This window comes from Lutra lutra, chromosome 13 (assembly GCF_902655055.1).
Source record: "Lutra lutra chromosome 13, mLutLut1.2, whole genome shotgun sequence".
NCBI lineage: Eukaryota > Metazoa > Chordata > Mammalia > Carnivora > Mustelidae > Lutra > Lutra lutra.
This window is the reverse complement of record NC_062290.1, coordinates 94,937,887-94,964,584: the sequence shown is the minus strand read 5'-3', so window position 1 is coordinate 94,964,584 and position 26,698 is coordinate 94,937,887. Positions and strand designations below refer to the sequence as shown.

The following is a 26,698-nucleotide window of genomic DNA, read 5'->3' as shown; positions in this document are numbered from 1 at the left end:
TTGGAATGCTTCCTTTCTCAACCCCTTCTCTCTCAATGTGAGGGAATCATTGCTGCGGGGCTAACCGATCCACAGCTGTCATGGCCCCCCACCCCGCTCCAGGATTGAGGTCCACCATGGAAGGAGCACCAATCTTAGACACGCTTACTCCCCTGTGGGCTCACAGAAGGATCTGTTGGTGGGTGCTTGGAGTCCAGAGCCAGCCCCACTCCACAGGGTCTGTGTCTGGTCTCCAAACTTCTGTGGCCTGTGGCCTGTGTCCGGCCAGAGCTTGGAGGCTGTGTGGGTGAATGAGGACTGGCCGCCAGCTCCGTGTGGCCCAGACAGCTCCAGAACACTTTGGAAGGAAAGAATTCAGCAGCGGCTGCAGCCTGAAAGCCTGGCCCCTCCCATCTCCCTCCATTTGCTAGGTGGGTGCTGTGGCAGCTCCTGCAAGCCCTGGAGAGGCAGTTTCTAAATATTCAGAGCTCCAAGAGCTAGCTTCACAGGCTGGGCACTTCAAGCTGGCTATGGTGGAGGCAGTTACACCCAGGAAATCATCAAAGCCTGCAAACCAGCGCTTATTCTGCCCCATGGAGGGTGAGTTTGCCAGCACACCACCCCTCCCCTAGGTGGCCGATGCCCTTGCTTTTGTCCTGAGCCCCTGGTGCACCTTCCAAGCATTCAGGGATGTTCCCATCCTCTCTGACTTGCCAAGTCCCACTTTCCCCAAAGGCCACCTTCCCAACATCACAAAGTCCCCCACAGACCCCACTGTGGACGAGACCGAGCACTTAGTTCATGCAGCAGATGTCTGCTGAGCAGCTGCTACATTCTGGGCACCGCCCCAAGGGCTAGGGGTACCACAGTGGAGGACTTAGACAGGTACCTTAGGCCGTGAGATGCAGGAGAAGGAGGAGAAATCAGAGTGGGAGGTAGAGAGTGATGGTGCCATGTGCTGGTTTTCACATGTCTGTGATCACGCTGATAAGCATCCCTTCAAGGGGGCCCAATGCTTCTCCCCTTGACTATGGACTGGACTTGACGACTTTCCTGCTGAATGGAATGTGGCAGAAGGGATGGTGTGCGATGTCCGAGGTTAGGGTTAGAAAGGGGAGCTTACATCTGGCACTGTCTGTCTCTGGCCATCTGCTCCGGGGCAAGCCAGCCGACTGGCATGCTGGGAGGACAGTCAGCAGTCCTGGGAGATGCCAGTGTGCAGTGTAACCCCATGCCAGGAGCCTCCTGCCCATGGCCAGCCCCGACTTGGAGACTCCAAAGGCCCTCTGGCCCCAGCCGAGTGTTCACATGACCACGGTCCTGGTTAACTTACTGACGGTCATGTCACGGGAGATCTTGAGCCTGAACTACCCTGTCCAGCTGCTCGAAAATCCCTGACCACAGAAACTGTGAGGAAAAATGAATGTTTATTGTAGTTTCAGATGCCAAGTTTTAGGATAATTCGTTATGCAGCAACAGATGACTAGTCAATAGTGGTTGTTTTTCTAGGTTACTCCTCCCCTAAAAGATGTCTGAGAAGACGTCTGAATGAGATGAGAATGGAGGCCACTGTCTGAGGAAAGTGATAGGGAATGGCAAGTGCAAAGGCTCTGGGGTGGAAACATGGCAGAGGGAGTGGGGGGACCCCAGTCGGGGGGAGCCAGAGAGGCAATCGGCCAGATCCTGGGGGACCAAGTAGGTCATGAAGAAGCCTTCAGCCTTACTTTAAGCGAGCTGAGATGCCATTGGAGAGATTAGATCAGGAGAGTAACACAACTCAGTTTTTTTTTTTTTAAGATTTTATTTATTTATTTGACAGACAGATCACAAGTAGGCAGAGAGGCAGGCAGAGCGGGGAGGGGGAAGCAGGCTCCTCACTGAGCAGGGAGCCCGACTCGGGGCTGGATCCCAGGACCCTGGGATCATGACCTGAGCCAAAGGCAGAGGCTTAACCCACTGAGCCACCCAGGCGCCCCTCAGCTTGTTTTTTAGAAAGGATCCCTTGGCTGCTATGTGGAGAACTAGCGATCAGCCAGTACATTACGGGATCACCCATGGGTCGGTGACAGCCACCAGGTGACAGACATGGAACGAGGAGGCGGATGGGCCACGAGGTTCTTGTCCATGGTGGTACTGCTGACTGAGAATGGAAAGGGGCAGGTCCATAGGTCCTCTGAAGTAGGAATCAAGACTTTAATATTTTTACAAAGTTTCCACTAAGCACTGCTAGAGAGTCTCCAAATTTTGATAGGCTATTTTTATTTTCATTCAGTTAGACGTGTTTTTCCATTCTCATTTCCCTCGCAATTTCTTCTTTGATTTACTGCGTATGTGGGAGCCTGTCATTTCATTTTCAAATATTTGGATATTTCCCTGGTATCGATTTTTGCTGTAATTTCAGCGCGGCCAGAGCACAAACACACTGAGACTTGTCTTCTGGTCCATAATATGGTTTTTCCTGGTGACTATTCTATACAGACTAGTGGGACCTGTGTGTCCTCGATCGTTTCCTGTGTGGGGTGAGTGTTCTAATAAATGTAATCGTGTCTCACTGGGGTTCTGATTAGGTCTCCCGGGTCACTCATGCTGCTGAGCCTTCTCACACACTTGCTGGCCTCACATGGGTTTTCTCTGGGGAAGTGTCCGTTCAGGCCTGTTGCCCCTCTGAACTGGGTTAATTTTCTTCTTAGTACTGAGCTGTAGGAGCTCTTCGCACATTCTGCACAAGTCTTGTATTAGATATGTTTTGCAAGTGTTTTCTCCAAGCCTCTTGTGTTTTCATTTCTAAGCATCATCTCCAAAGTGCAGGAGTTTTAAACGTTTTGGTGAAGGGGTGCCTTGTGGCTCAGTGGGTTAAAGCCTCTGCCTTCCACTCAGGTCATGGTCCCAGGGTCCGGGGATCGAGTCCGGCATCGGGCTCTCTGTTTGGCGGGGAGCCTGCTTCCCCACCCCCCCGCCTGCCTCTCTGCCTACTTGTGATCTCTGTCTGTCAAATAAATAAATAAAATCTTTAAAAAAAATTTGTATGTGACTACAAAGGACCCAAAACAAACTTGGAAAACAATGTTGTTAGAAGCCTCACCCTAGTGGATTTCAAAACTTAGTGAAGCTGTGTGATGACACTGCGGTCTGGGCATGAACGCACAGGTCAGTGCTTCAGAATCGAGGTTCTAGAAATAACCTTTTCACTCAGGCCTGTTGATTTCCTCCCTGCCTGCCTCCCTCCTTTCCTTCCTCTCTTTTTTTCTTTCTAATATGTATTTATTTGAGAGAGAGAGAGTGAGAGAGAGCAGGGGGCAAGGACGACAGAGGGAGAGTCTCCAGCAGACTCCTGCTGTATGCGGGGCTCCACCTCAGGACCCTGAGATCAGACCCAAGCTGAAACCAAGAGCCAGACACTCAACCGACTGAGTCCCCCTAGGTAGCCCAGGCCACCTGATGTTTTAAAGGCAGACAGGCAATTCAACAGCAAAATAGTTTTTTTTTTTTAATTTTTATTTATTTATTTGACAGAGATCACAAGCAGGCAGAGAGAGGAGGAAGCAGGGTCCCTGCTGAGCAGAGAGCCCAATTCAGGACTCGATCCCAGAACCCTGGGATCATAACCTGAGCCGAAAGCAAAGGCTTAACCCACTGAGCCACCCAGGCGCCCGCAAAGTAGCTTTTTTGTTCTAACAAACGGCGCTGGGCCAGTTGGATATTCACGTTCAGACAGATAAATTTAGACTTTGTCTCATACTACACCACAAGAAATTGAACTCAAAATGTGTCCTAGACCTAGATGTAAGAGCTAAGCCCCTCGATAATTAGACTTCATCAGAGCTTTTTTAAATATATTTTTTTTAAATTTATTTATTTGACAGAGAGAGATCACAAGTAGATGGAGAGGCAGGCAGAGAGAGAGAGAGAGAGGGAAGCAGGCTTCTTGCTGAGCAGAGAGCCCGATGTGGGACTCGATCCCAGGACCCTGAGATCATGACCTGAGCCGAAGGCAGCGGCTTAACCCACTGAGCCACCCAGGCGCCCCTATCAGAGCTTTTTTAAAAGATCTTATTTATCCATTTGAGAGAGCGTGCACGAGCAGGGAGAGGGGCAGAGGGAGAGGGACAAGCAGACTCCCTGCTGAGCAGGGCACCCAGCGTGGACACGGGGCTCAGTTCCAGGACCCTGGGATCATGACCGGAGCTGAAAGGCAGATGCTTAACGGACTGAGCACGCCACGTACGCCTGGACTTCATCAAAACTTTTTTTTAAATTGTGGTTTGATTGTGCCTTTTTTTTTTTTTTTTAAGATTTTATTTATTTGACGAGAGAGAGATCACAAGTAGGCAGAGAGGCAGGCAGAAGTGGGGGGAAGCAGGCTCCCTGCGGAGCAGAGAGCCCGACACGGGGCTCGATCCCAGGACCCTGAGATCATGACCTGAGCCGAAGGCAGAGGCTCAACCCACTGAGCCACCCAGGCGCCCCCACATATAAATGTTAAGATCCACGTGTCAGTTTCTGCTACGACCTGATGAAGACCGCACTGACTTTAGAGATTAACTTCTGGGAAACTTGAGCTTCATGGTACCAAGACTTTGGGTCCATTTACTCAGCAACGCTTTGTAGATTTTAATGCACAGGTTTTGCATTTATTTTGCTAAATTGATTCTTAAATATTTTATTCTTTGATGAAATTATGAATGGAATTTTGTCCTTAATTTTATTTCTGGCCTAGTTCACTGCTAATATGTAGAAATAAAATTGACTTTGGAGTTTGGATCTTTCCGAACCCACTCACTCAGTCAGCAGTGCCGCTGCTGCCCGGAGCACTTCCTCCAGGGTCCGCGGGCTCTTAGCAGACCCTCTCCTTCTTCCTTTCCAGTCTGGAGGCCTTTCTTTTCTTTAACCCACTGAGCCACCCAGGCGCCCTGGAGGCCTTTCTTTTCTTGCCTGAGTGAACTAGACAAAAGCTCCTTGCCTTGTTCCCACTTTTCCAAGGGAAGCATTTGGTCTTTCACTGTTAAGTGTGATGTGAGCTGTGGGTTTTGGAAGCTGGAGGAAGCTGAAGGAATCCTTATGAATGGGTGTTGGGTCGTGTCAATTTTTTTTTTTAAGATTTTATTTATTTGACAGAGATCACAAGTAGGCAGAGAGGCAGGCAGAGAGAGGGGGAAGCAAGCTCCCTGCTGAGCAGAGGGCCTGACTTGGGCCTCGATCCGAGGACCCTGAGACCATGACCTGAGCCGAAGGCAGAAGCTTAACCCCCTGACCCCCCCAGGCACCCCTCAAATGCTTTTTCTGCATGTATTGAGAGGACCGGGTAGTTTTTGTACCTTATTTTACTGATATGGTATATAACATTAACTTTTGGATGTTAAACCAACCTTACATTCCTGGGATAAATCCTACTTGGTCACAACACACAATCCTTTTTTTTTTTTTTTTTTTTTTTAAAGATTTTATTTATTTATTTGACAGACAGATCACAAGCAGGCAGAGAGGCAGGCAGAGAGAGAGAGAGGAGGAAGCGGGCTCCCTGCTGAGCAGAGAGCCCGACGGGGGCTCGATCCCAGGACCCTGGGATCACGACCTGAGCCGAAGGCAGCGGCTTCAACCCACTGAGCCACCCAGGCGCCCCTACACAATCCTTTTTATATGTTGCTGAATTGTTTGCTAATGTTTTGTAAAGAATTTTTGAATTATATTATAGACATCAGTTTGTAGCTTCTTGTGATGTCTTTCTCTCGTTTTGGTATCAAGTTAATGCTGGCCTCATAGAGTGAACTGGGTAGTGTTTCCTCGTTTACTACTTTCTGAAAAAGTTTATGAAGAATTCGGGTTGTTCTTTAAATTTTTGGTATAATTCACCTGTAAAAGGCTGGACTTTCTGGGTGGGGGGATGGAGAACAGAGGAAGGTTTTCAAGTCACTATTCCAATTTCCTTACAGACATACTCATATTTTCTGTTTCTTCTTGCATCGGATAAAAGTTTTGGAAATTTGTATCTTTTTAAGAATGTGTCAATTTCAGGGGCACCTGGGTGGCTCAGTGGTTAAGCATCTGCCTTCCACTCTGGTCATGATCCCAGAGTCCTGGGATCGAGCCCCACATCAGGCTCCTTGCTTGGCGAGAAGCCTGGTTCTCCCTCTCCCACTCCCCCTGCTTGTGCGCTCTCTCGTGCTGTGTGTCAAATAAATAAAATAATTTCTTTTTAAAAAGATTTTGCTTGTGGGCCAGCAGCAGCAGCACCCCTGGGGAGATGTAGGAAGGTCAGAACCCCAGAGTCAGAGTCTGCATTCTAAGAAGATCTGCAGGTGTCTCCCAGCACACAAGGGTCCCCCAAGCACAGGCATGGGGCTCTTGGTTTGCTTTCCTGGTATCTTTCCGCCACCCCTGTTTCACTTTTTGCTCCATATTCTGGCAGATTTCCACTACTTTGTTCTTCCAGATTAATTACTCAGGTTTTGTCAGCAACAATGTTTCTCACTTCCAGGAGCCTCTCTTGTTGGTTTTCTCCTACAGCAATCTGTTCTCTAGTGGATGGGACACCTCCTTCAATCTCTCCGGGCATTTAACCCCATTGACCCTGGCTTCTGTTTTCAGGGGTCCTGCTCTCCTTGCTGACGCGGGTCTCTCTCTTCCAGCCGCTGCTCTCCTCCACCAGTCAGCCTCGGTCGAACCCTCCTGGGTCAGAAGGAGTGGGTTAGGCTTTCCCAGGCGCTGCTGGCAGCCTGTCTGCTGTTGGCCAGGCAGTCTCTCCCCCAACTGTACGGGCTGCAGGACTTCTGGGACAGTGGGGGGCAGCTGCCTGAGGCTGCCCAGTCCCAAAAGGCTAGGGTGAAGGGGTGTGGTGCACATGGAGCTGAGCACTCAAGAAGGACTTGCCGCCCAGCTGCGGGGAGTGTGGTCAGCACACAGCCCCAGCCAGCAGCTCCATGGCCAGCCGACTGCGCCCTCCCCATCCTATCCAGTGCTGAAGCCCAACAGCTTTCCTGTGTGCAAACTCCACCCAGAGAACCCCTGCTGGGAGGGGTCTGGGAAGGTGGGCAGTCAGATGGGGCCTGGGGTCTGGGGTCTGGGTTGGGCCCGCCCCGGTGGCAGTAAGGACCCCTGCACTGGTGGGCACTGGCGCTGACAGCCCCCAGCTGGAGGCATCTGTGCAACCATCAAGGCTTTGCACAGGGACGGATCAACGGGATGGCTGGTGCTGAGCACGCTCACGTTTGATAGGGAGATAAGGAGCACCCAGGGGCCGGGAGCAGCCACTGACTGCCAGGTGGAGCCTCTGGTCACTTACACAGATCGTCTCACCTTCTGCAGGGCTGCTGGAAAGAGCCCAAGCCTGAGGACTCAGGACAGCCGGACCTCAAGGACTGTTAGCTGCAGCAGTGGTCAGAAGCCTCAGTGGGAAGCCAGGGGCCGCACACTTAGGGTGCAGATGCCCCAGAAGCTTGACACCTGGACTCGTCTAACCCTTCTGAGCCCGCAGACTTGGCCCCATCTGCCCCTCCTCCCCTGAGGGAGATGATGAAGACGTGTGGCCTCCTCCCCTGAGATCATAACTCAGAAAACTTTTCCCCTCTTCCCCGTGAGGTCCTTGCTGGGTGGAGTCCAGCGGAAGTCAGCCGGTCTGGTCTGCACCCGACCGAGAAGCCCTAAGATCCTGCCAGCAGATGGGAGGGGAGCTGGGGTCAGGCTGTGGGAGTGGGTGCCCGGGGTGTCTGACAAGGGACGCAGGGTCACCAGAGAGGCATGATTCTGCCCTTGGGAGATTCCTCCCGAGATGCTGGATGTGAACCTTCATGGGGACCCCCAGGACTAGGCTGGGACTCGCCAGGAGACATGAAATGGAGAAGCCACTGCTGTCACAGCAGAACAATGACAGGACAGGAGATGCAGGGGAGCCGGCATGCTGGATGGATGGGGGGCCTTCAGAGACCCAGACGTGAACCCCAGATGCCAGGGCCACCAGCTCTGGCAGGGTCCCCGTGACCAGCTGACTGGCTATATAGTTTGGGGCCCCAGGGGTGAGTCACACAGGCCGGAACTACGGAAGGCCGCCACCATGCCAGCAGCTGCGGGCTGGTGTCCCGGAGAAACATCACCAGAGCCTGCAGAGACACCAGTGAGAGCAACCCCAGGCAGAGAAGAACACGGCTCTGCAGAACTCAGGTCAGGAAACTTCTAAATTCTCAGACCTGGAAGGATGAAAGGTTCCAAGCTAAAACTGTGGGCAGGAGAAAAGAAAAGGGACTGAAGACCCCAACTAGGAGCTTGGACCCTCACCACATCCCCTTCCGGATGCTCCCTCCACAGGTCCCACAGTCAGACAGGGGCCTGGGAAGGGACGACTCTCCCCCAGCAGCCAGGCCTGGGCCAGGGGGAGGGGCCAGGCACCAAAAACCACCCCTGCCCCAGGCTGCAGAGGGAAAGGGAGTCACCCAGCCCCGATCCCCACACTTGTCCCTGCCCAACTCGACCTCCAGTCTCCACCTGGGTCCTGCCTGCCAGGTGCTGGGACAGGTCTGGTCAGGGATCCTGCCCTTGGGCTGTGGCCCCAGGCCTCCAGGACAGGCCCAGGCTAAGGAGGAGGAACCTCACACTATAAAGGGACTATCACTATGATAACCAACATGGTGACAATGACTTTCTATCGGGTCACACCACGGCAATGGTACTAGCCTGGGTGAAACTCCAGTGGGGATTTCCAGTTCCGCTCAGCCTGAATGAGGAACAGGCCAGGAGCCTACGCCCTGACACTCCGGACTGCAAACCACAGACCTGAGAGAGAAGACACAGGGGATTCCACCAGGGTGGGGACTCTCCCAGTGTCCCTCTGTCCTACTCCCAGGGTGCTGCGGCCAAGGAGCTGCCCCCTCCCTCCTCCTCTAGACGCTGAACTGGGACAGGACCCAGCCTCCACCTTCCCACCAGCCCCAACCCACACACAGCCGGCACACCTAAAGCTGGGTCCTCTCAGTTTCCCTTGGACGCCTCGGCTCCCCGGCCACGTCTACAGTGGGTTCGGGCTGCTGAATTTTCCGAGCTTCCCCCACGACCCAGTGGGCCCAACGCCTGCGGCCTCACGTGGCGGTACATCCAGCTGAGGTATAACCGACCAGGGAGCTCCGTCCCCCGGCCAGCTTGCCAGCAGCTTGCGACAACCTGGGTGCTCAGGCTCCTCCCGGGTTCCACCTCCACCTGTGCGCCCACCTGGGCACGAGGGCAGGGCCATGCCCAAAGCCCAGAGAAGGACTTTGCTTCCACCCAGGCTCTGCCAGTCCTTTGCAAACCTCAGAATTGAAGCATGTGCCTCAGGACCCTTCTCTCAGCTGCTCCACAGGCAAGCAGGGGCCCCGACAGAGGCAGGTCCGCCAGGTCAGGGGTCCTGCCCACAGCTGCGGCTCCTCCCCTCCGCAGCTGAACAGCCCTGCAGCCTCTTTCCGACGCCAGCTGGAAACACTACGGCAGAACAGCTCGCTTTGAAGGGCGCGGTTTATTTTAAATTCCTTACACCTTTACATCACGTTTCAAACACCGCACAGAGCGGGACGGGGCCAGGGCAGCCGCCCTGGGGCAGCGGGACTCGCAGCTCACAGGATCGTGGGGCGCCACCGGACCAGGAACGCGAAGAGAGCCCCGCAGTGCTTTCTTACGGGGGTGCGTCCCCGTGCCCACTGCGCACCCAAAAGGCAGGACGGGTCCTCCCCACCATGCTGTCCCTCAGGCTACCGTTAGAGCCTCGAATCCCAGACCACCCGTCACGCCACTGACTTCTCCACGGAGGGCTGCCGGACTCCCCGGTGTCCCCCGGGGTGGGGGCGGGGAGGAGGGCGCCTTTCCAATAAACTCAGGACGCGCTGATGTGTCCCCGGCCGAGCGAGCGCGGTTTCTGAGCAGCGCGTGTCGCAACGGCAACCCGGGGGCCCCGGCTCCGTCCATGCCGGGGAGCGAGCGCTCACACGCCGAGCTGCGGCTGCACTTGCTCGGGGCTGCCCAGGGGTCCCCTCGTGCCCCCGCCCAGCTCTTCCCCCACGGTCTCCGGGCGGCCTGAGACAAGCCCGCGGGTCCGCCACCTGGGGGTGGGCCCAGAACCCGCCCCCGCCCCCCGGCCCAGCGCTCCAGGGCAGGGCTCCCGCCGACCGCACGTGCAGGGACGGATGCGCTCGGGCACCGCCGGCCCCCGAGCTGGGTGCGGGGACAGACCCGCGGCGGCGGCCTCTAGGAGGCAGGGAGACCGGACGGCACGAGCGCCGCGCTGGGGCAGGCTCCGCCACGGTGCCGCGCGGGAGGCCCACGCGGAAGGGCCGCAGCCGGACTGCGGGGCCGGGAGCCCCGCAGACCCTCCTCGGCGCCGCGGGCCCGCTCCGCCCTTCCGCACCTCCGCGGAGCGGGGCCGCGCGCACAGCGGGCTGCGGGGGTGGCCAGCGTGGCCAGCGCCCCCCGGGGACGGACCTGGAGAGCCGCCGCCCCGCCTGCCCCGACTCCGCCGCGGCTCACCTAGCTCTGGGCCGGGCCGTCCGGCCGCGACCGGGAGTCGAGCCCCGCAGCAGGGGGCGCCGGGCGGCGAGCTGGGCGCAGGCGCGGGCCGGCAAACGTGGAGGGCGTGAGGTCACGGCGCACGGGCGGTCGTGCGCCGGCGCAGTGGGACGTAAACACAGGCGCGCCGGGGCCCGCAAGGGCGGGCGCAGGCGCAGTGGGGCGAGGAGGGCGCGGCGCAGGCGCATTGGCCGCGCTCGCGATGGGCGTGGTGTTGACGGCGCCGCGATGGCTGCTCGCGGGTGTCGGACCCGCGAAGCCCCGGGCCCCTCTCAGAGCCCGGCCTCCTGACGCCGCCAGTGGGCGGGGCCGCGCGGGCCGCCTCCGCCGCTGTCATGTACCCGCCGCCGCCGCCGCCGCCGCCGCCGCGTCGGGATTTCGTCTCGGTGACGCTGAGCGCCGGCCGGACCTACGACGGCAGCAAAAGCTGGCGGCGGCGCTCGTGCTGGAGGGTGAGGCGCCGGGGCGCGGGGCCGCCGGGGAGCCGGGCCGGGGCGCGCTGGGCCGGCCTGCGGCCGCCTCTCTGGGACCGCGGGCTCTGCGGCGTGGGGGCGGCGCGCGGTGCCCCGCGCCGAGAGCCGTCGGTCGGGGCGGCGAGGCGGGAGCCCCGCCCGTGCCCGCGCCCGGGCCGGCGTGTCCCCGGCGGCCTCGGGCTGCAGCGCGTCCGCCCCCCACGTCTGGGCAGAGGCGAGGTCCCGCCGGCGGCCGGAGTCGGAGCCGGCGCGCGCCCGCTGCGGGCGTCTGTGCTCTGCCCGCGCGGGGGCTGGTCCGTCCCGGCCGGAGGGCCCCTCCCGTGGGGCAGACCCCGGGCCCGGGGAGCGCCTGGCCGCGCGGGGCGGGCGGCGGGTGGGGAGGTCCGCGGTCGGGTCGCTCTCAGTGAGGAGCCTCCCTGCCCTTCCGTCCCTCAGAAGTGGAAGCAGCTGTCGAGATTGCAGCGGAACGTGATCCTCTTCCTGCTCACGTTCCTGATGCTCTGCGGGCTCCTGTGCTACGCCAGCGTGGCTGACCAGTGGCGAGGTATCGGCCCCACATGCGCCTGGCCGGGTCTGCGTGTGTCCCCGAGGGCCGGCAGGGCAGAAGCGGGAGGTCGAGGGCCAGAGCGCTGGCGGCTGTGGGGCTGGCAGGTGGCTGTGCGTTTCCCGTGGTGCGCCGGCTTCCTCGGAGCCTGGCTGAGTCCCTGCACCTCCACGCCCTGTGCCTCGCAGAGGAATGGAGGTCTGGAGGTCGCAGCCCCGGTCCAGACGCGTCCCCGGAACTTGCGCACACGTCTTACCCAGGGTCTGGAACGCGCCGCCCCCCCCCCCCCCCCCCCCGCAGCCCTCGCGGAGTCCTGGGGAGCGTGTGGGGAGTCCTGGTGATTTTCTCTGTTGGGGCCCTGGCCTGCAGCAGGGAGGCTGAGGAGCCGCTGCGGGGCGCTCAAGCCAGCGGCCTGCTCCCTACCCTTTGTGGTCCCTGGAAGGGAAGAGCTGAAGGCCACGTGTTCGCGGGGTGTGGGTTGGGGCGAAGGACGGGAGCTGCCGAGGGTTTTCACAGAGGCTGGATTTCCTCTGGCGTCGTTGGATTCGTTTCCGTGGCTGTCCCCGGGGCTCACGCTGTCCTGTCGTGAGGAGTCTCGCCTGTCTCGACGGGCTGCGCGACACGCTCGGAGTCTGTCCGGGCCGTGTGGGCTGCTGGGGACAAAACCACCTCTCTCGTTTAGCGGGGAACGGCGGGTCCGCGGAAGAGCGGGAGAGGAGACCAGTGGACCCGCCCGTCTTGCCAGCTCCTCGGAAAGCAGAGGACCTCCCGGGCGTCTTACCGCAGGTACGTCGCGTGACCTACGTGTGGGGTCGCCCCTGGGCTCCGTCCCGCAGGCGTCTCGGAACAGCGTGTGGCGTTTCGGGTAGACGGGGAAGATGTCTCTCTGTCTCCGTCTGTGTGACGTCTGAGCCTCACGCTCCTTATGCTGGGCCCGTAGGATGACCCTTGGGGCGGGAAAGAGGAATACCGTCTGCTTCGTTCTTCTGGAACGCCTGCTGGCGCGCCAGGTCCTGGGTCTGCCGGCGAGCAGAAGGGGCCTGTCCCTTGCCTCGAGGAGCTGCGGGCTGGCGGGGGGGGGGGGGGGGGGGGGGGGGGCAGGTGAACCTCCTGCGAGGGGAGAGCAGTGGCCGCCGGGAGGGATAAGGCTGGCTCCGGTCCCGCGGTCGGGGAAGCCGCTGTGAGACTCTGCTGGTTCTCTCTGCTGGGCAGGGTCCGGAGAGCTGGGCTTGAGTTGGATGAGAGTGCCCAAGGCCTGGGGAGCTGGGCTTGCTCAGGGACTTGAAGCTTCAGCGGGTCTGGAGGGGGCAGGGGGCCGGGATCAGTCCAGGCCGGGCCCTACGGGGCTGCCCTGGGGAGCCGCAGGAGGCCACGCTCCAAACTCTCATTCGGGAGCTGTGTGTGAAGCAGCGGGTGTTCTCCGGCCTAAGGAGGGCAGGCGGCTTTTCTTTTACTCTTTGTTCTGGTCCCTTCCTCGCACACGGTCTCCGCCCTAACGGTTGGGAAGGCAGAGCCAGCCTGGCGTGTTTCCCCACGGAGAGACATGTTTCCAGAGGTGTTTCGGGAGGTCCGTGATCCAGTCTCTGGTGTCCAGCAGGGGCCTGGACGGTACGGGGTTAATATGCACACCTCCCCTGGTCCAGGCCTGGGGACTGGGAGCCCCGGGTGGAGGCCACTTGGACTTTGTCTCTTGCTCGGACTCCAGCACTGGTCCCCCAGACCTGGGCCGGCCTCGGGGCTCTGTTTCGGCCAGACCCCCTTCTCCCGGCCACGTCACTCGTGAACGTCGTCACCGATCCCGTGGACGCTGAGAAGCAGAGGTTTTTCCCGATTCGCAAGGGGCCTTCCTCCCGTCCTCTGGGGGAGGCGCCTCGTCCCGCCCTCTGTCGAGCACTGGCTGCTCCCGGCCCCGGTGCTCCGTCCCTGGACTCGGCGCCCAGCCCTCGCCACAGTATCCCAAGGGTGAAGCGCAGGAGTCCCGGGGCACGGGCCCGCGGCCGTGTTCTCTCTGCGGCTCCATCCGCGGGGGCGTGGTCCTGACCCTCTCTTGCTACCTTTAGGGTCTGTGACAGCCTGGGAGCATCCCGGACCAGGAGTTCAACCCGCCATCCAGGGCTGTGCCAGCCCGTTGGCACGTCTCCATCCCTGTCGGCCAGGGCCAGGAGATGGCGAGTCGGGATCTCCCGGCCAAATCTGCGTGTCGTGATGAGAAACAAAAGGGATTTTCTCTGGGGCCGTGTGCTGCCAGCCGGTTCACACACTCCCCGGGGTTGGGCCCGATTGGGGAGCGTCCCGGGGGGAAAGGAAGGGCAGCCCACAGGCAGTTGAGCTGTTTTCACGGGTGACTCTTGTTTTTATCTAGAAGCCTCAAAGGCATTTCCGACGGGGACCTCCCAGCCTGCAGATTCGAGCCCCCAGTAAAGGCTCCGAGGACAGGAGGCAGGACGACACCAAGTGGAGGGACGAGGCAGTGGGTGGCGCTCGTCGGGAAGAAAACACACGGAGAACGGTGGTCAGGTACGAGGAGCGTCAGAGACGGGGCTGGACGTGCAGAAACGCTGAGGCCCGCGTGTCTGGCGTTTTCTGAAAACCAAAGAGGAGGAGGGTGAGCGCAACGTCTGAGGTACACGTTGCTCTCAGAGCAGGCAGGGTCCAGGGCGGGACCCTGGTGGGGGGGGCAGGCCCAGCCTTCTCCTGCTCGTCCGGCCCAGAGTGGCGGGCAGCAGGGAGCCCCGCCGGGTGGCTGGGACCTGGGGGCGTTTCCGTCTCCGCCCTCAGGCTGGCTGACTGCTCCTCCTCCTCTCCCTGAAGCTGGCGGGGAGCGGTGATTGAGCCGCAGCCGGGCACCGAACTTCCTACGAGGAAGGCGGAGGCGCCCCCCAGACCTTCCTCCCAGGCCCCCAGGATTCAGAACCAGGCAGGTAAGACCCCACGGGCACCCTGTTGGGCCTCACCTGGACATTCTGACGAGGAGGGCGCGTGGATGCCCAGGGGGGGAGCACCTGCCGTCCCTCCGAGTGCTGGTCCCCCGTGACACCCGGGCGGGCCGCAGATCCCTTGAGAGCCTGGAGAGGACACGGGGCTCCTTGGCGGCCCATCACTGCAGCCCCCTGGCCGCCCATGTGGGTGAGAGACTCGTTTCCCAGCCTGCGTCTGTGCCACGAGGGGCTGGGGAGAGGCGCCTGGGGAACGTGGAGACGCAGCCACCCCTCTGCGTCTCCACCCAGGCCCAACGGGTCCCAGCAGGTGTGCGCGGTCCGACGCGGTGGCACCGGGGTGGAGGGCCTTTTGGGCGCAGGCGTGTCGGGAGCCCCGTGCAGAGCTGAGGCGGGGCCGGTTACGGCCAGGGCAATGGGCCTGGGGGAGCGGGGGCTCGTGCCAGGTCAGCGAGTCGGGGCCCAGGCTGTGATCCTCTGGTCCCAATTGCTGTTGCCTCTGAAGGAAGGGGGACGTGTGGGGGACACCGAGCGATCGTGTGGCTTAGAGGACAGACGGCAGCGCCGTGGGTGTCAACACGGATGGGCCTCAGACCGCACCGAGCGCCCATGTGCGGTGCCGCCATCGACTCGCACGGTTGTGTCCACGCGGTGGCTCCGTCACTCGTGCCCCGTCCTCCCCGGTGTGGAGGGCAGAAACCTCGTCCCCCACACGAGTCGTGAGGGCACCCCGGAAAGGCTCCAGCGCAGCCGTGGGAGCACCTGCTCCGCGTTAGGTCCTCCTCGTAAACGCCCGGGGCCGAGGAGGTGCGACGGGGCACCCGGGAGATGAGGCGCTCCCCTCCAGGTCGGCAGCCGCCAGCCAGCACGCCCGATGCTACCGGCCGAAGGGCACAGCGCAGCCATCGGGCGCTCGGCGTGTGGCCCCTGGGCCCCCGCGGAGGCACACGGGAGACCGCGCTGTCCCGTGCTGGCCCCAGAGGCCTCGCCGCCCTGGCAGCTGCGTCCAGCCGTGAGGACCCGACCTTGGGCGTTGTCCCCTGCTGCTCCCCGACCCCGTTCCGTGTGGGGCTCCAGAGGGGCCCTGTTTGAACCCTGACGGCCCCGGTCCTGGCGACCAGCTCTCTTCCCTCCAGCCTCCCCGAACGAGCGCCAGAGGGCCGTGATCGACGCCTTCCGCCACGCGTGGGCCGGATACCGCAAGTTTGCCTGGGGCCACGACGAGCTGAAACCTGTGTCCAGGTCCTTCAGCGAGTGGTTTGGCCTGGGCCTGACGCTGATTGACGCCCTGGACACCATGTGGATTTTGGGCCTGAAAAAAGGTATCCGCTCCTTCCCTCGCATGCGGCCAAGTTCTCCTGGGGTGACTCTGGGGCAAGCGAGCTGTTGGCGGGGGCGGGGGGGGGTGGGGAACGAGGCGCTGCCGTTCCCATCTGGTGCGCGCCCCCTTCTCGTGGGGGCAGGATCCGTCGCGCTGGGCGTGGGTGGTGGCTCTCCCGCCTGACGTCCGCGTCCAGGGCCGGTTCCAGCCGGTTCCCCTGTCGCAGCCGGAAGGGGCCCTGTGGCGGGAGGCGGCACGTGATGCCACGGGCCGTCCGCGCCCCGCCTCTCTCCCTCACGTCCCCCTCACGCCACGCTGATCGGGTGGCACGGGGACCACGCGTCGTTGGTTATTTCTGAGCCGGGACTTCTTCAGAGGCGTGTTTTAAGTTGTCTGAGGAGGCCCGAGACTCCCGCCGAATCACTCAGCGCGGCCCTTAGTACCGGGATCGTCCACCGCCGACGGCCCGTGCTCACGCACGCACGCGGGCTCCCTTTCTCTGCGTGCCTGAAGTCGCGGGGGCTCCTCCCCTCGCCCCGGGACCGGACGTGGCGAGCCTGCGGTGGGGAGTGAGAGAGAGAGAGACACAGGAATGCACGGGGCCCCCGAGCGAGAGGTCACAGGGGCGCGCTAGGCCCCCCGATCCGCTCCCCTCTCCACACCGTTTCGTGTCACAGAGTTTGAAGAGGCCAGGAAGTGGGTGTCTAAGAAGCTGCGGTTCCAGAAGGACGTGGACGTCAACCTGTTTGAGAGCACGATCCGCATCCTGGGCGGGCTTCTGAGCGCCTACCACCTGTCCGGGGACGACCTCTTCCTGAAGAAGGCTGTGAGTGTCCCGGTGCCCGCGGGGAGGACGGGCCCGAGCGAGCGTGGGCGTGCGAGCGGCTGTCGCCCGGCTCCCGGGATCCGGGGAGGGAGGGGTGGAGAGGGGTTCGGGGGCGCGGGGCGGGGGGGTCCTGTCCCCAGCGCTCCCGCTCCTCTGCTGGAGCCTCGTGGGCGCACACGCACGTGAGCGGCGTCGCCCTGCCTGTCTCCCCGCGGCCTGCAGGGACGAGCTCTCGGAGCTCCCCAGGGCCAGCTTGGTTTGGTGGCCATGGAACGTGGAGGCCACGCGGGGCCAGTAAAGTCCCGCGTCCATCTGCGTGACTGGACGGAAACGGGGGATGGGCTGGCCCCGTGGGACGGGGGCGCGTCCGCCGTGGGGCAGGGAGGCTTGATTGCCCGCTGTGCTGCACATCAGGAGGATTTTGGGAATCGGCTCATGCCTGCGTTCCGGACGCCCTCCAAGATCCCGTACTCGGACGTGAACATCGGCACGGGGGCCGCCCACCCGCCCCGCTGGACCTCGGACAGCACGGTGGCCGAGGTCACGAGCATTCAGCTGGAGTTCCGGGAGCTCTCGCGTCTCACGGGCAATAAGAAGTTCCAGGTACGAGGGGCCGGGCCGCCCCGAGACGCCCCCTCTCGTTTCCTCTCCCGTTCCCCGTGGTTCGTTAGCAGATCCCGCTTTGCCGGGGACAACAGAGGCCGGGGTGTCGAGTGGGCACCCGGGGGCTGAGTCCTCGCCCCGGCCCTGCCCTGCAGCAGGCCCGTGTCCTCGGGGTCCCAGCCGCCCACCTCCCACGTGCCGTCGGGTCAGGGGCAGCGGCGCCCGCGGGGCTGGGCGTCCAGCCAGGTCGGCACGAGGCAGGAGGAAGGGAGCTGTGCTGGGGCTTTCCTGACCCGCGTGCCCGTCGTGGGCCCTTGTTGGCAGTGAGTCCCCGGCCCTGCCCGGCGGAGCCGCTCTCCTCGCCGTTGGGGTGGGAGGGGGGGCTTCGGGACTCGGCACAGCGTGCCGGCGTTCTCCCTTTGTTTAGAAAAACGGAGACGTGATTGGAGTGAAATCGTGACTCTTCACGTGTCCGTGGCACTGCGTTCCCCCTCCCCCACCATGCAGCCGTGGGCGAGCTCTGACGCCTGCACGACATCCTCCCCGTTGGAAGTGGGCCGCGGCCGTGAGCGCTGTGCCCCGTGTGTGTGTGTGTGCGGTTCTGATCGTCCCGCACAGGGCTTGGCCCAGGCTGCCCGCGTAGGGCTTGGTCGCCACGGGGGACGTTCGCATCCGCGTGGAAGGCGCCCACGGGTTACGTCTGTGTCGTGGCGCGCATCCCACGTGTCCCTTCCCGCCCCCAGCGGTACCCCGCCATGTGGACGGGGCCCGAGCCATCTAGGTGCTGGCCGGCCCTGCCCGTCGGTTTGTGTCCGACGTGGGTGTCACAAGAGGCGTGCGCCCAGGAGCAGGTTCCCGCCACGCTCAGGCCCCCGGCTCTCGCGTGGCCGCTCGCGCATTGTCCGTGGGCCTGCCTCGGGCGGCCGCGGATCTGCTTTCTGGGTGCGGCATTCTCCGGCCGCTCTCTGGCCCCGTGTGTGTCCTGGGGAGACCGGGGCGTGCGGGGCCCTCCCTGCCTGTCCACGGCGTGGCGGCTGTCCCGTCGTCGGCGCCTAGTCCAGAGGCTCCACACGTGCCCTGCTGCTGGGGCGTCAGCCGGGCGCCTGCCCGATGCCGGGTCTCCGTGGTGGCCGGCGACCCGAGAGGACTCCGTGGGTGGGTGTGGGCGCGTGCGTCTGGCGGAGCCCAGAAAATGGCTCCCCGCGTGGGCTCCTGGGCGCGCTGACCGAATGCACACGAAGCCGGGGAGCGGAGGTGCCGCGGGGGCCCGGCAGGGAGCTCGGAGCAGCCCAGGTGGGCTGGCTCTTGAAGGGTGCGCAGGAGCTCCTCGGCGGTGGTGAGCCGCGAGCCCGGGCGCGGAAGCCGACGTGCCCGCCTTCCCTCCAGCCAGCGGGAGCAGCCGGCCGCGCCTGGGCAGGGGGTCATGGGGGCCAGGCCCGCGGTCATCGGACACGCTCCCCCCCGGGGGGGGCCCCCGCCGTCTGCAAGATGAGTGGGGCCCTCGGGGCGGCCACGCGTGCGGGCTCGGACCGGGTCGCCGCGGGGCCTGGGTCCGTCTCAGAAGCCGTTGTCGGTGGCAGCTGGGCAAGGGGTGCCGTGGGCCGGAACGGCGGACCTGCTCCCTCCTCGGCGGGGAGCGGGTCCGTCCCGTGGGGGCGAGCCGACGCAGCCCCTCTGTGCAGCTCGCCCGCCCCCTCGCTCACACCCGCTCTCCCGCCGTCTGCCGCAGGAGGCCGCGGAGGAGGTGACGCGGCGCGTGCACTCGCTGCCCGGCAAGAAGGATGGGCTGGTGCCCATGTTCATCAACACGCACAGCGGCCTCTTCACCCACATGGGCGTGTTCACCTTGGGCGCCCGGGCTGACAGCTACTACGAGTACCTGCTGAAGCAGTGGGTCCAGGGCGGAAAGAAGGAGACCCAGTGAGGCCGGGTTCTGCTGCACGGCGGGGGCGGGGTCTCCGCGGCTCCCCGCGGCTCCCCATGTCCCGGGTTCCTGGTCGGGCAGCCGCTGTGCCGGCCCGCGCTCGGCCCCTCCGCAAGGAGCGTGTGTGTTCCCTCCAGGCACAGCCTTTCGTGTCCAGGAGGAGGGGACCTGACTGGTCGCTGAGGCCCACGCTCCTCAGCGCCAGGCGGGGCCCGGGGTCGGGGCCTGTCCGAGGGGTCCCCGCTCACCGGCTGCGCGGTTGTGGAGGCCACCGTGCACACACGCCCCCCCCCAGCAGAGGGCGGCCTGGGCCGCACCGTGCGGTGTGGGAGGCAGAATCCCCCCCCCCCCCTCCCCCCCCCCCCCCCGGGAGGGAACCGGAAACCCTCGGCGATCGAGCCTGGGGCTGCGGGCAGAGACTGGGGCGTCACACCGGGAGCCGGTGGGGACGTCGGGGTCCTGGGGCTGTGCGGAGGCCGGTCTCGGGCCGTCCCTCGGGGCGCTTGAGAGGAACGCCCCCCAGCTCCGGGCCAGCCTGGTGCCGCCTCAGACGGGGCCAGGGCTCTGAGCCACTAGCGTGTGCTTGGTGGTTCACGGCCGCGCGGCCGCTCCTGGGTGCCGGGGCGAGGGGGCCGCGCGCCCGGCTGGCCCCGAGCTGACGGGGCCTGCCGCCCTGCCCAGGTTACTGGAAGACTACCTGGAAGCCATCGAGGGGATCCGAAGGCACCTGCTGCGCAGGTCTGAGCCCGGGAAGCTCGCCTTCGTCGGGGAGCTCGCCCACGGCCGGTTCAGCGCCAAGATGGTGAGTGTGCGCACGAGCCAGCCCGGGCGGGCGGGCGGGGCTTCAGCCACCCCACCCCACCCCACCCCACCCCACCCCACCCCACCCCACCCCCTCCAGGTGGTGTCCTGAGCTGCGGCCGACGTGTGAGCCAGGGCGTTGCAGAGAGCCCCGAAGTGCGGGCCGTGGGCATGCGCCTGGGTCGCGTGGCCTGGGCTGGGGTGGGGGCGGTAGGGGAGCTGAGGGGGACCCGAGGTCTGCACTGGGTCCCTGGCTGCTCCCCCTGGGTCCCGGGCACCGCTCCCCTGATCCCCACCGCTTCCCAGGGACCCTCACTCTCCCCTGTGCCCTGGGCCCAGCTCCTGGTCTCCTGCCAGCAGCACTGCAGCAGCCAGTTGGTGTCGGTAGGGGAGGGGGGAGACCTAGGTCAGCGTCTGCTCCCCCGGGAGGGGGTGTCTTTCCCCCGCCTCTCCCCTGCTCACGTGGAGCCTCACGTGCTGGGCCTGTACTTGAGTCGCTTGCCCGAGTGGACCCTGCGACGTGTCCGCTCGGGCTCATTGACTCCTGGGGACACAGGAGGCACCATCCCCGGTGTCACCGCCACCCCCGCCCCACGCGGCCACAGACTCCGCCGTGGTGAGGACCCGCTCTGATTTCAGGACCACCTGGTGTGCTTCCTGCCAGGGACGCTGGCTCTGGGCGCCCACCACGGCCTGCCCGCTGACCACATGGAGCTGGCCCGGGCGCTCATGGACACCTGCTACCAGATGAACCGCCAGATGGAGACCGGGCTGAGCCCCGAAATCGTGCACTTTAACCTGTACCCCCAGAACGACCGCAAGGACGTGCAGGTCAAGGTGAGCCGGGGCCGGGCTCCGGGTGTGGGGGCGCCGTCGGGGCCGTGTCTGAGCTCAGCCCGTGTCCCGCCTCGCCTGCCCCCAGCCGGCCGACAGGCACAACCTGCTGCGGCCCGAGACGGTGGAGAGTCTGTTCTACCTGCACCGCCTCACGGGGGACCCCAAGTACCAGGACTGGGGCTGGGAGATCCTGCGGAGCTTCAACACGTACACACGGGTGAGCTGCCTGCCCGCCGCTCCGCTGGCCCCTCGCCCCGGGCTGCGGGCATGGGGGAGGGCAGGCTCGCCGTGGCCTTTGGAGTCGGGGGCACCTAGGCCTCCGGGGCTGGGGTGTCCCTTGGTCCCATCCCATGGGCCGAGCCCGTGTGGGGAGCCGGCTGTGGCCGCAGCCTGGACGCCGCCATCTCGGCCCTGTGCAGGTCCCCTCGGGCGGATACTCCTCCATCAGCAACGTCCAGGATCCCCTCAACCCCCAGCCCAGGGACAAGATGGAGAGCTTCTTTCTGGGGGAGACGCTTAAGTACCTGTATCTGCTCTTCTCGGACGACCCGAGCCTGCTCAGCTTGGACGCCTACGTGTTCAACACCGAGGCCCACCCCTTGCCCATCTGGGCCCCGCCGGGCGGCGCGTGACTGCCGCTCAGTCAGTGTCTCAGACGTGGCACATCCTCGCTATGCTTCAGGGCTATTCTGTCCACTGGAGGAGCCTCGTTCCTTCTTCCTGTGAACTTTGAATCATGTTTGCATTCCGGATACCCAGTCGTCTTCCTGTCAGCCAGTGTCCAGGCTTCATGGTCCCAGGTGACTGGTCATCTCCCCGGGGGTGCGCTGGGTCTCCCGACATCATGGCAGTGACCGGAGTTGAAGGGACAGCCCAACATGTGACTCAGCCGGTGGTCGCAGAGCTTACGACGTGCCCAGACCCAAGGTCTGAGGGCGTCTGTGACCTCCTCCTAGTCCAGGCACCTGGCGGGCTGTGGCGTTTACATGTTGGACTCAGGGATCCTCCCTGGCCCTGCAGGCCAGGAGGGGCAGGTGGGCGAGCGCGTCCTGCTCCCGGACCACCTGGTACAATGGACTTTCCGGGCAGCATAAAAGTGTTTTGTTTCCCATGTTGGTCAGTGGGTCTCTTTCGCAAGTCGTGTTCGTGTAGAAATGCTGTTGTTTGGGACGGCCTGGGTCTCCTTCCAGGGCAGTGTTGGTCTCCGTCCCAGAGAGTCCTGTCGTCTTCCAAACGCACGTGACCTGCGTGCGTAGCCAACCTGTCGTCGCACAAGCTGCTGTCATCAGAACCGGGGCCAGACAGCATTCGTCAGCTGCTGTGGAAAGACACAGAAAACGGTGTGATGTGGCGCTACCCGGGTTCATATTTCCCGAGTCTTTGCTACGGTTTGTTAACTACAAAGGTTCGTGAAACAGAATGTGGATATAGGGGACGGTCAGTCTAGTCAGAGAAGAAGGGGAGTGGGTGTCCGTAGCCCGCAGCGGCCATGGAAGTTCCTGTTCTCCCTGGAAACATAAAGAAGCAGGTGGAGCCATCACCAGCAGTTTTCAGCAACAGCGACACCGACATCGCGAGGAGAAAACAGTATGGCTTGCCGCACAGAGCACAATTAGGTGCTAGAAACTACCCCTAGAGGAGTCTTGTTTTGAGAATTATTAGAAAAAGACTAAGAACATTCTTAAATGTGCTGCACGAAGTCAGAACACACACGTGGAAGTAAAGGAAATCAGAAACGCGTGCGCAGCCTGAGCATGTGCATAAGTTACGTAAAGGAACCGAGTCCCAGGCTGAAGTGTGCAGGCGCCAGATTCACGAGTGCGGGTCAGTGCTGACGGGACGGTGCAAAGGCCCAGGGGTAGGACTAGAGCCACACAGTGGGAGGATGGGAAGAAAAGCACAGGAAGCAGTGGACAGAGGCCGGTGACCTCCAGGGTCCCATTCAAGTGGCTGCACACGTGCACCAGTGGAGGTCGCAGCAGAGAGAAAGGGGCACGAGAGTATTTGAGAAATTGCGGAAAGTTTCCTGAATTTGATGTCGGAAGATGCAGATGTACAAACGCAAGAGCTCAGTGACTTCCTCATAGAATCAGTTGAGAGAGACGCACAGCAGAGACCGTGTTGAAAGACAGAATCCTGAGCATCATGAGGAGCGATGCGTAATGCCTAAGACGTCCTCAGGTCAACAGCTGTTTTCTCCCCGAAGAGATGGGGGTGCCCGGGTATCTCCGTTCGTTACGTGTCCAGCCTGTGGTTCTTGCTCAGGTTGCAATCGTACTGGGTTGTGGGACCGAGCCCCAGGTCGGCCCCTGCTCGGCAGGGGGTCTCCTTGAGATTCTCGCCCCAGGCCCCTCTGCCCCGTCATGGGCGCTCGCTCGCTCTCAAATCTCTAAAAAAAAAAAAAAAAAAAAGCCATGAGTCTATGGAATGATCTACTTTGATGAAAAAAAGTTTTCAACCAAAGATTCTGTATATAGCAAAATTGACTCTCAAAATGTGGGAGGATTTAAGATCTTCCCAGAGAAAGGCCGAGGCCCTCGTTGCCAGTCAGCCTGGCGTGTGCGATGCGGTCGTGGGAGGCCGTCAGATGGGAGCGGAAGGGCACTCGGGAGGGAGGAAGGAAGATGTCAGAGACCGCCCTGGGGGGTCCAAAAGCCAGGGTCGGGTTTTGTTCGCAACTCCAGCCTTCACCCCACAGGCCTCAGCGGCACGTGTCCAGCAGCGACAAGTGTACGTTTGGGGCCACGGTGCACGACGACAGGCACCTAAAGGGGAAGCTGGGAGCCGCTCCAAGGTCGGGTGTGTGTGTGAGTGCGTGGAGTTGGCGTCCGTTGGGGGGGATGTGCTGCCGGCCGGGGCTGCTCATGCCTCTCCACGTCCCGCGGACTGCGTCGTCACTGAACACGCGGCGGCAGGTCGGGAAGGAAGTCGAGGCCGTGAGCAGCGCAGAGAACTTGCCAGACCAGCGGGCGGGGCGGCAGCCCGAGCTGCAGTAGGCTCCCTGCCCTTCTGAGGTGTGTGGGGAGCCCTCCGCAGGCTCTGCCGGAGGTCAGGACGCAAAACAAGTATTCCTGTGTTTCTAAAAATTGAAAAAATAGTATCTTTGAGCCGCAGTGGAATGAAGCTGGAAGTCAGAGAACAAATAAGAGAGAAAATGGGCAAATTCATAGATCCGTGGAAATTAAACAACACACACTCTCAGTGGGTCAGAGAGGAAAGCAGAAGGGAAATTTTCAGAATTCTGAGATCCATGAGAGCGAAGGCACAAAACAAAATACAGGATTTATGGGACGCAGAAAAAGCCGCGCTCAAATACAAGTTTATGATTTTGAACGCCCGCACGTGAGAGAGGGAAGAGACCGGGTTCCCGGCCGGCTGGGTCGATGAAACATGAGCCTCCCGATGTCAGGGTCATGAGTTCAGGCCCCACGCTGGGTGTAGAACTTCCTTAAAAAATAGTAGTAAAGGAAGAAAGCGCTCAGATTAATGCCAAGCTGCGCCCCTTGAGGAGCTGGGAGACAGGAAGCAAACCGCCGCGAGCGGGGCGGAGGGGGTCAGGCAGAGGGTCGGACGGGGACACAACACAGTCCCCAGACTGGGAGTCGGTTCTTTGAAAACAGCGGCGAAATTGATCTTTAAGGTGACGAGAAGCAGGAAGGCAGAGGACTAAAGTCAGACCGGAAGCAGGCCGTTCCCAGTGAACTTACAGAAATGGCAAAGACCGTAAGACACGTGGACAAGTTTGATCATCTTTGTAAGACGGACAGATTACCTAAGTTCGCTCCAGAGACGACAAGGAAACTTCAACAGACTTAGAACACGCAGACCCAAACCGTAGTGGAGGACGAAGGGAAGCCGGGGCACGTGGCTTCCCTGCACCTCCTGGCACGCGAGACTCTTGATCTCGGGGGTTGTGAATTTGCGCCCCACGCTGGGTGTAGAGACTACTTTAAAAAAAAATCTTTTTCAAAGTAATGTTTTGAAGAATTAGCACCAATCTTTCTCAGACTTCCAGAACACTGGGAGGAGGGCGCACTCTAATCGGTTCTGTGAGGCCCACATTACCGTGATACGAAAACCAGATACATTTCGGTAAAAGAAGACTACGAACCCCAAACACAGGACCGGGCCTCGTTCCCCAAGTGCATGGGCTTTGGATGGAGGATCAAGACCCAGTTTTGGCCCCCATGAAGTTGGGAGGAGGGTTTCTGGACCCCCAGACGTACCCGCATGGTCAGGGCCACCGGGCGGGGCAGGACAGAGGGAATCAGAATGCACCTGTCTGGGTCTTCCTCGTGCCCCCCAGGCATGGAGGCACTGCCTCCGGTTCGGAGGGGAGAACATGGTGAGCCTGCGGTTGGGGTATTAGTGTCTGGCGCCTGGGCTAGGAGGAGGGAGTGAGAGCAGGACCAGCCTGAGGAGAAACTGCCATCCGGGGGGAAGGAGCTGTGAGTCCTCGTGTCTTGTCCTGGCCTCTACCCTCCAGAGACCACGAAGACCCTGCATGGGCACCTCTCTACTCAACACAGGACAGGCAGCCCTGGGTGCGGGCACGGGGACACAGGAACAGGGACACGGGGACACGAGGACACGGGAGCTTAGGTACACAGAGACAGGATGGGGACACGGAGACAGAGGGATAGGGACAGGGGGACAGGGGGGCACAGGGACGGGAACAAGAGGGTAAGCACAAAGGGACCTGACACGGGGACACAGGGACACAGGGACGGGGACATGGGACGGGGACACAGGGACTGGGACATGGGACGGGGACACAGGGACTAGGACATGGGATGGGGACGCAGAGACGGGAAGGGGGGCACAAGGGTGGGCACAGAGGGACAGGGGGACGAGGGCACAGGGTTGGGCACAGAGGGCGAGGGACACGGGGACATGAGGAACACAAGGATATGGGAACAGAGACACAGGGACGGGGACACAGGGACACAGGGACAGAGGGGCACGGGCTTGTGGGGACACAGGGCCACAAGGATGGGGACACAGGGACACAGGGATAGGGGCACTGACAGGACATGGGAATAGGGGCGGGGGGGCAGGGACACAGGGACATACAAGTGGGGACAGGGACTCTGGAGTGATTGTGGTGTGGCACTCGGTGACCATGGGGGACCACACCCATGGGGTGGTGTGACACGATGGACAGTCATTGTCACCATGCTGGTTGTCACAGTGATAGTCCTGCGACAGCATGTGGTCCCCACTGCTCAGTCCGGCCCTGTCCTGGGGGCCTAGGTTCCCAGGCCACAGCCTGAGGTCAGGACCCCAGCCCAGGCCTGTCCCAGCACCAGGCAGGGCGGGCCCAGGCGGAGACTGGAGGTCATGCTGGCCAGGGACAGTATGGGGAGCGGGGCCTGGTGACTCCTTCCCTCTGCAGCCTGGGGCAGGGGTGGTTCTGGTACCAGGCCCCTGCCCCGTGTCCAGGCCTGGCTGCTGGGGGAGAGGCGGCCCCTCCCGGGCCCCAGTCTGACTGTGGGGCCCCTGGAGGTGTTGCCAGATTGTGTGTGGTTCTTGGTCACACCCTGGAAGAACGGGGAGGAGGCCAGACAGAGTGGACAGCAAAGCAAGGTTTATTGAGTGACGGAGGACAAAGGCCTGTGGGCTTGCTGGCCAACTAGCCTGTCATCCCTTCAGGTTCTTGTCATCTCTGGGGGGTGGGTGGGGGCGGCTGAAGGGCTCCTCCCTGGGTGGGCGTAAAGCCCTCCTCAGGGTGGTTTGTACTCAGGCCCGGGGCCCCGTGTCCCTGCCGGCCTGTCCTTCATCTGCAGCCTTGGGGGGTGGGGTGGGCGAGAGGACCTCTAGGTCCTAGCGGGGACCTGGAACCCCCTCTCCCACAACACCGGGCGCTCAGCAGCCACATCCCTGCACTGCCCAAGCACCTGCCTGCGTGGCCGCGCCCCTGCCACAGCCCCAGG

The 26,698-nt window shown here is 62.1% G+C and overlaps 2 protein-coding genes and 1 long non-coding RNA gene across 4 annotated transcripts; 2 read left to right on the top strand and 1 right to left on the bottom strand.

Annotated features, from left to right (window-relative positions):
- The first annotated feature begins 9,155 nt into the window (after positions 1-9,155).
- On the top strand, positions 9,156-10,791 carry LOC125083767 (translation initiation factor IF-2-like). The gene is made up of 2 exons (XM_047700641.1): positions 9,156-10,322; positions 10,357-10,791. Exons 1-2 carry the CDS (start codon positions 10,122-10,124, stop codon positions 10,789-10,791), a joined length of 636 nt encoding a protein of 211 aa, XP_047556597.1. The 5' UTR covers positions 9,156-10,121.
- On the top strand, positions 10,685-21,876 carry LOC125083756 (endoplasmic reticulum mannosyl-oligosaccharide 1,2-alpha-mannosidase-like). Of its 2 annotated transcripts, none has more exons than XM_047700614.1 (13): positions 10,685-10,952; positions 11,409-11,517; positions 12,200-12,303; positions 13,880-14,034; positions 14,329-14,438; positions 15,590-15,775; positions 16,452-16,600; positions 17,015-17,203; positions 18,933-19,123; positions 19,809-19,929; positions 20,568-20,765; positions 20,851-20,982; positions 21,185-21,876. In XM_047700614.1, the coding sequence occupies exons 1-13, from the start codon at positions 10,836-10,838 to the stop codon at positions 21,395-21,397; spliced, it is 1,974 nt and encodes a 657-aa protein (XP_047556570.1). In that variant the 5' UTR covers positions 10,685-10,835; the 3' UTR covers positions 21,398-21,876. The 2 variants fall into 2 exon arrangements, with proteins under 2 accessions (XP_047556570.1, XP_047556569.1); XM_047700613.1 differs by having other exon boundaries at positions 15,575-15,775.
- On the bottom strand, positions 14,003-25,429 carry LOC125083773 (uncharacterized). The gene is made up of 3 exons (XR_007122361.1): positions 24,992-25,429; positions 14,472-16,331; positions 14,003-14,100 (listed from the first exon to the last, which is right to left on the bottom strand). It is a non-coding gene; the product is annotated as an uncharacterized LOC125083773 (long non-coding RNA).
- Between the last annotated feature and the right edge of the window lie 1,269 nt (positions 25,430-26,698).

Coding starts and splice junctions, on each gene's coding strand:
- LOC125083756 (XM_047700613.1), top strand. CDS start 10,836: ATGTACCCGCCGCCGCCGCCGCCGCCGCCGCCGCGTCGGGATTTCGTC. Junction 20,766..20,850: donor GCAAGGACGTGCAGGTCAAG/GTGAGCCGGGGC, acceptor GCCTGCCCCCAG/CCGGCCGACAGGCACAACCT. Junction 20,983..21,184: donor GCTTCAACACGTACACACGG/GTGAGCTGCCTG, acceptor GGCCCTGTGCAG/GTCCCCTCGGGCGGATACTC.
- LOC125083767 (XM_047700641.1), top strand. CDS start 10,122: ATGCGCTCGGGCACCGCCGGCCCCCGAGCTGGGTGCGGGGACAGACCC. Junction 10,323..10,356: donor ACCCTCCTCGGCGCCGCGGG/CCCGCTCCGCCC, acceptor CCGCGGAGCGGG/GCCGCGCGCACAGCGGGCTG.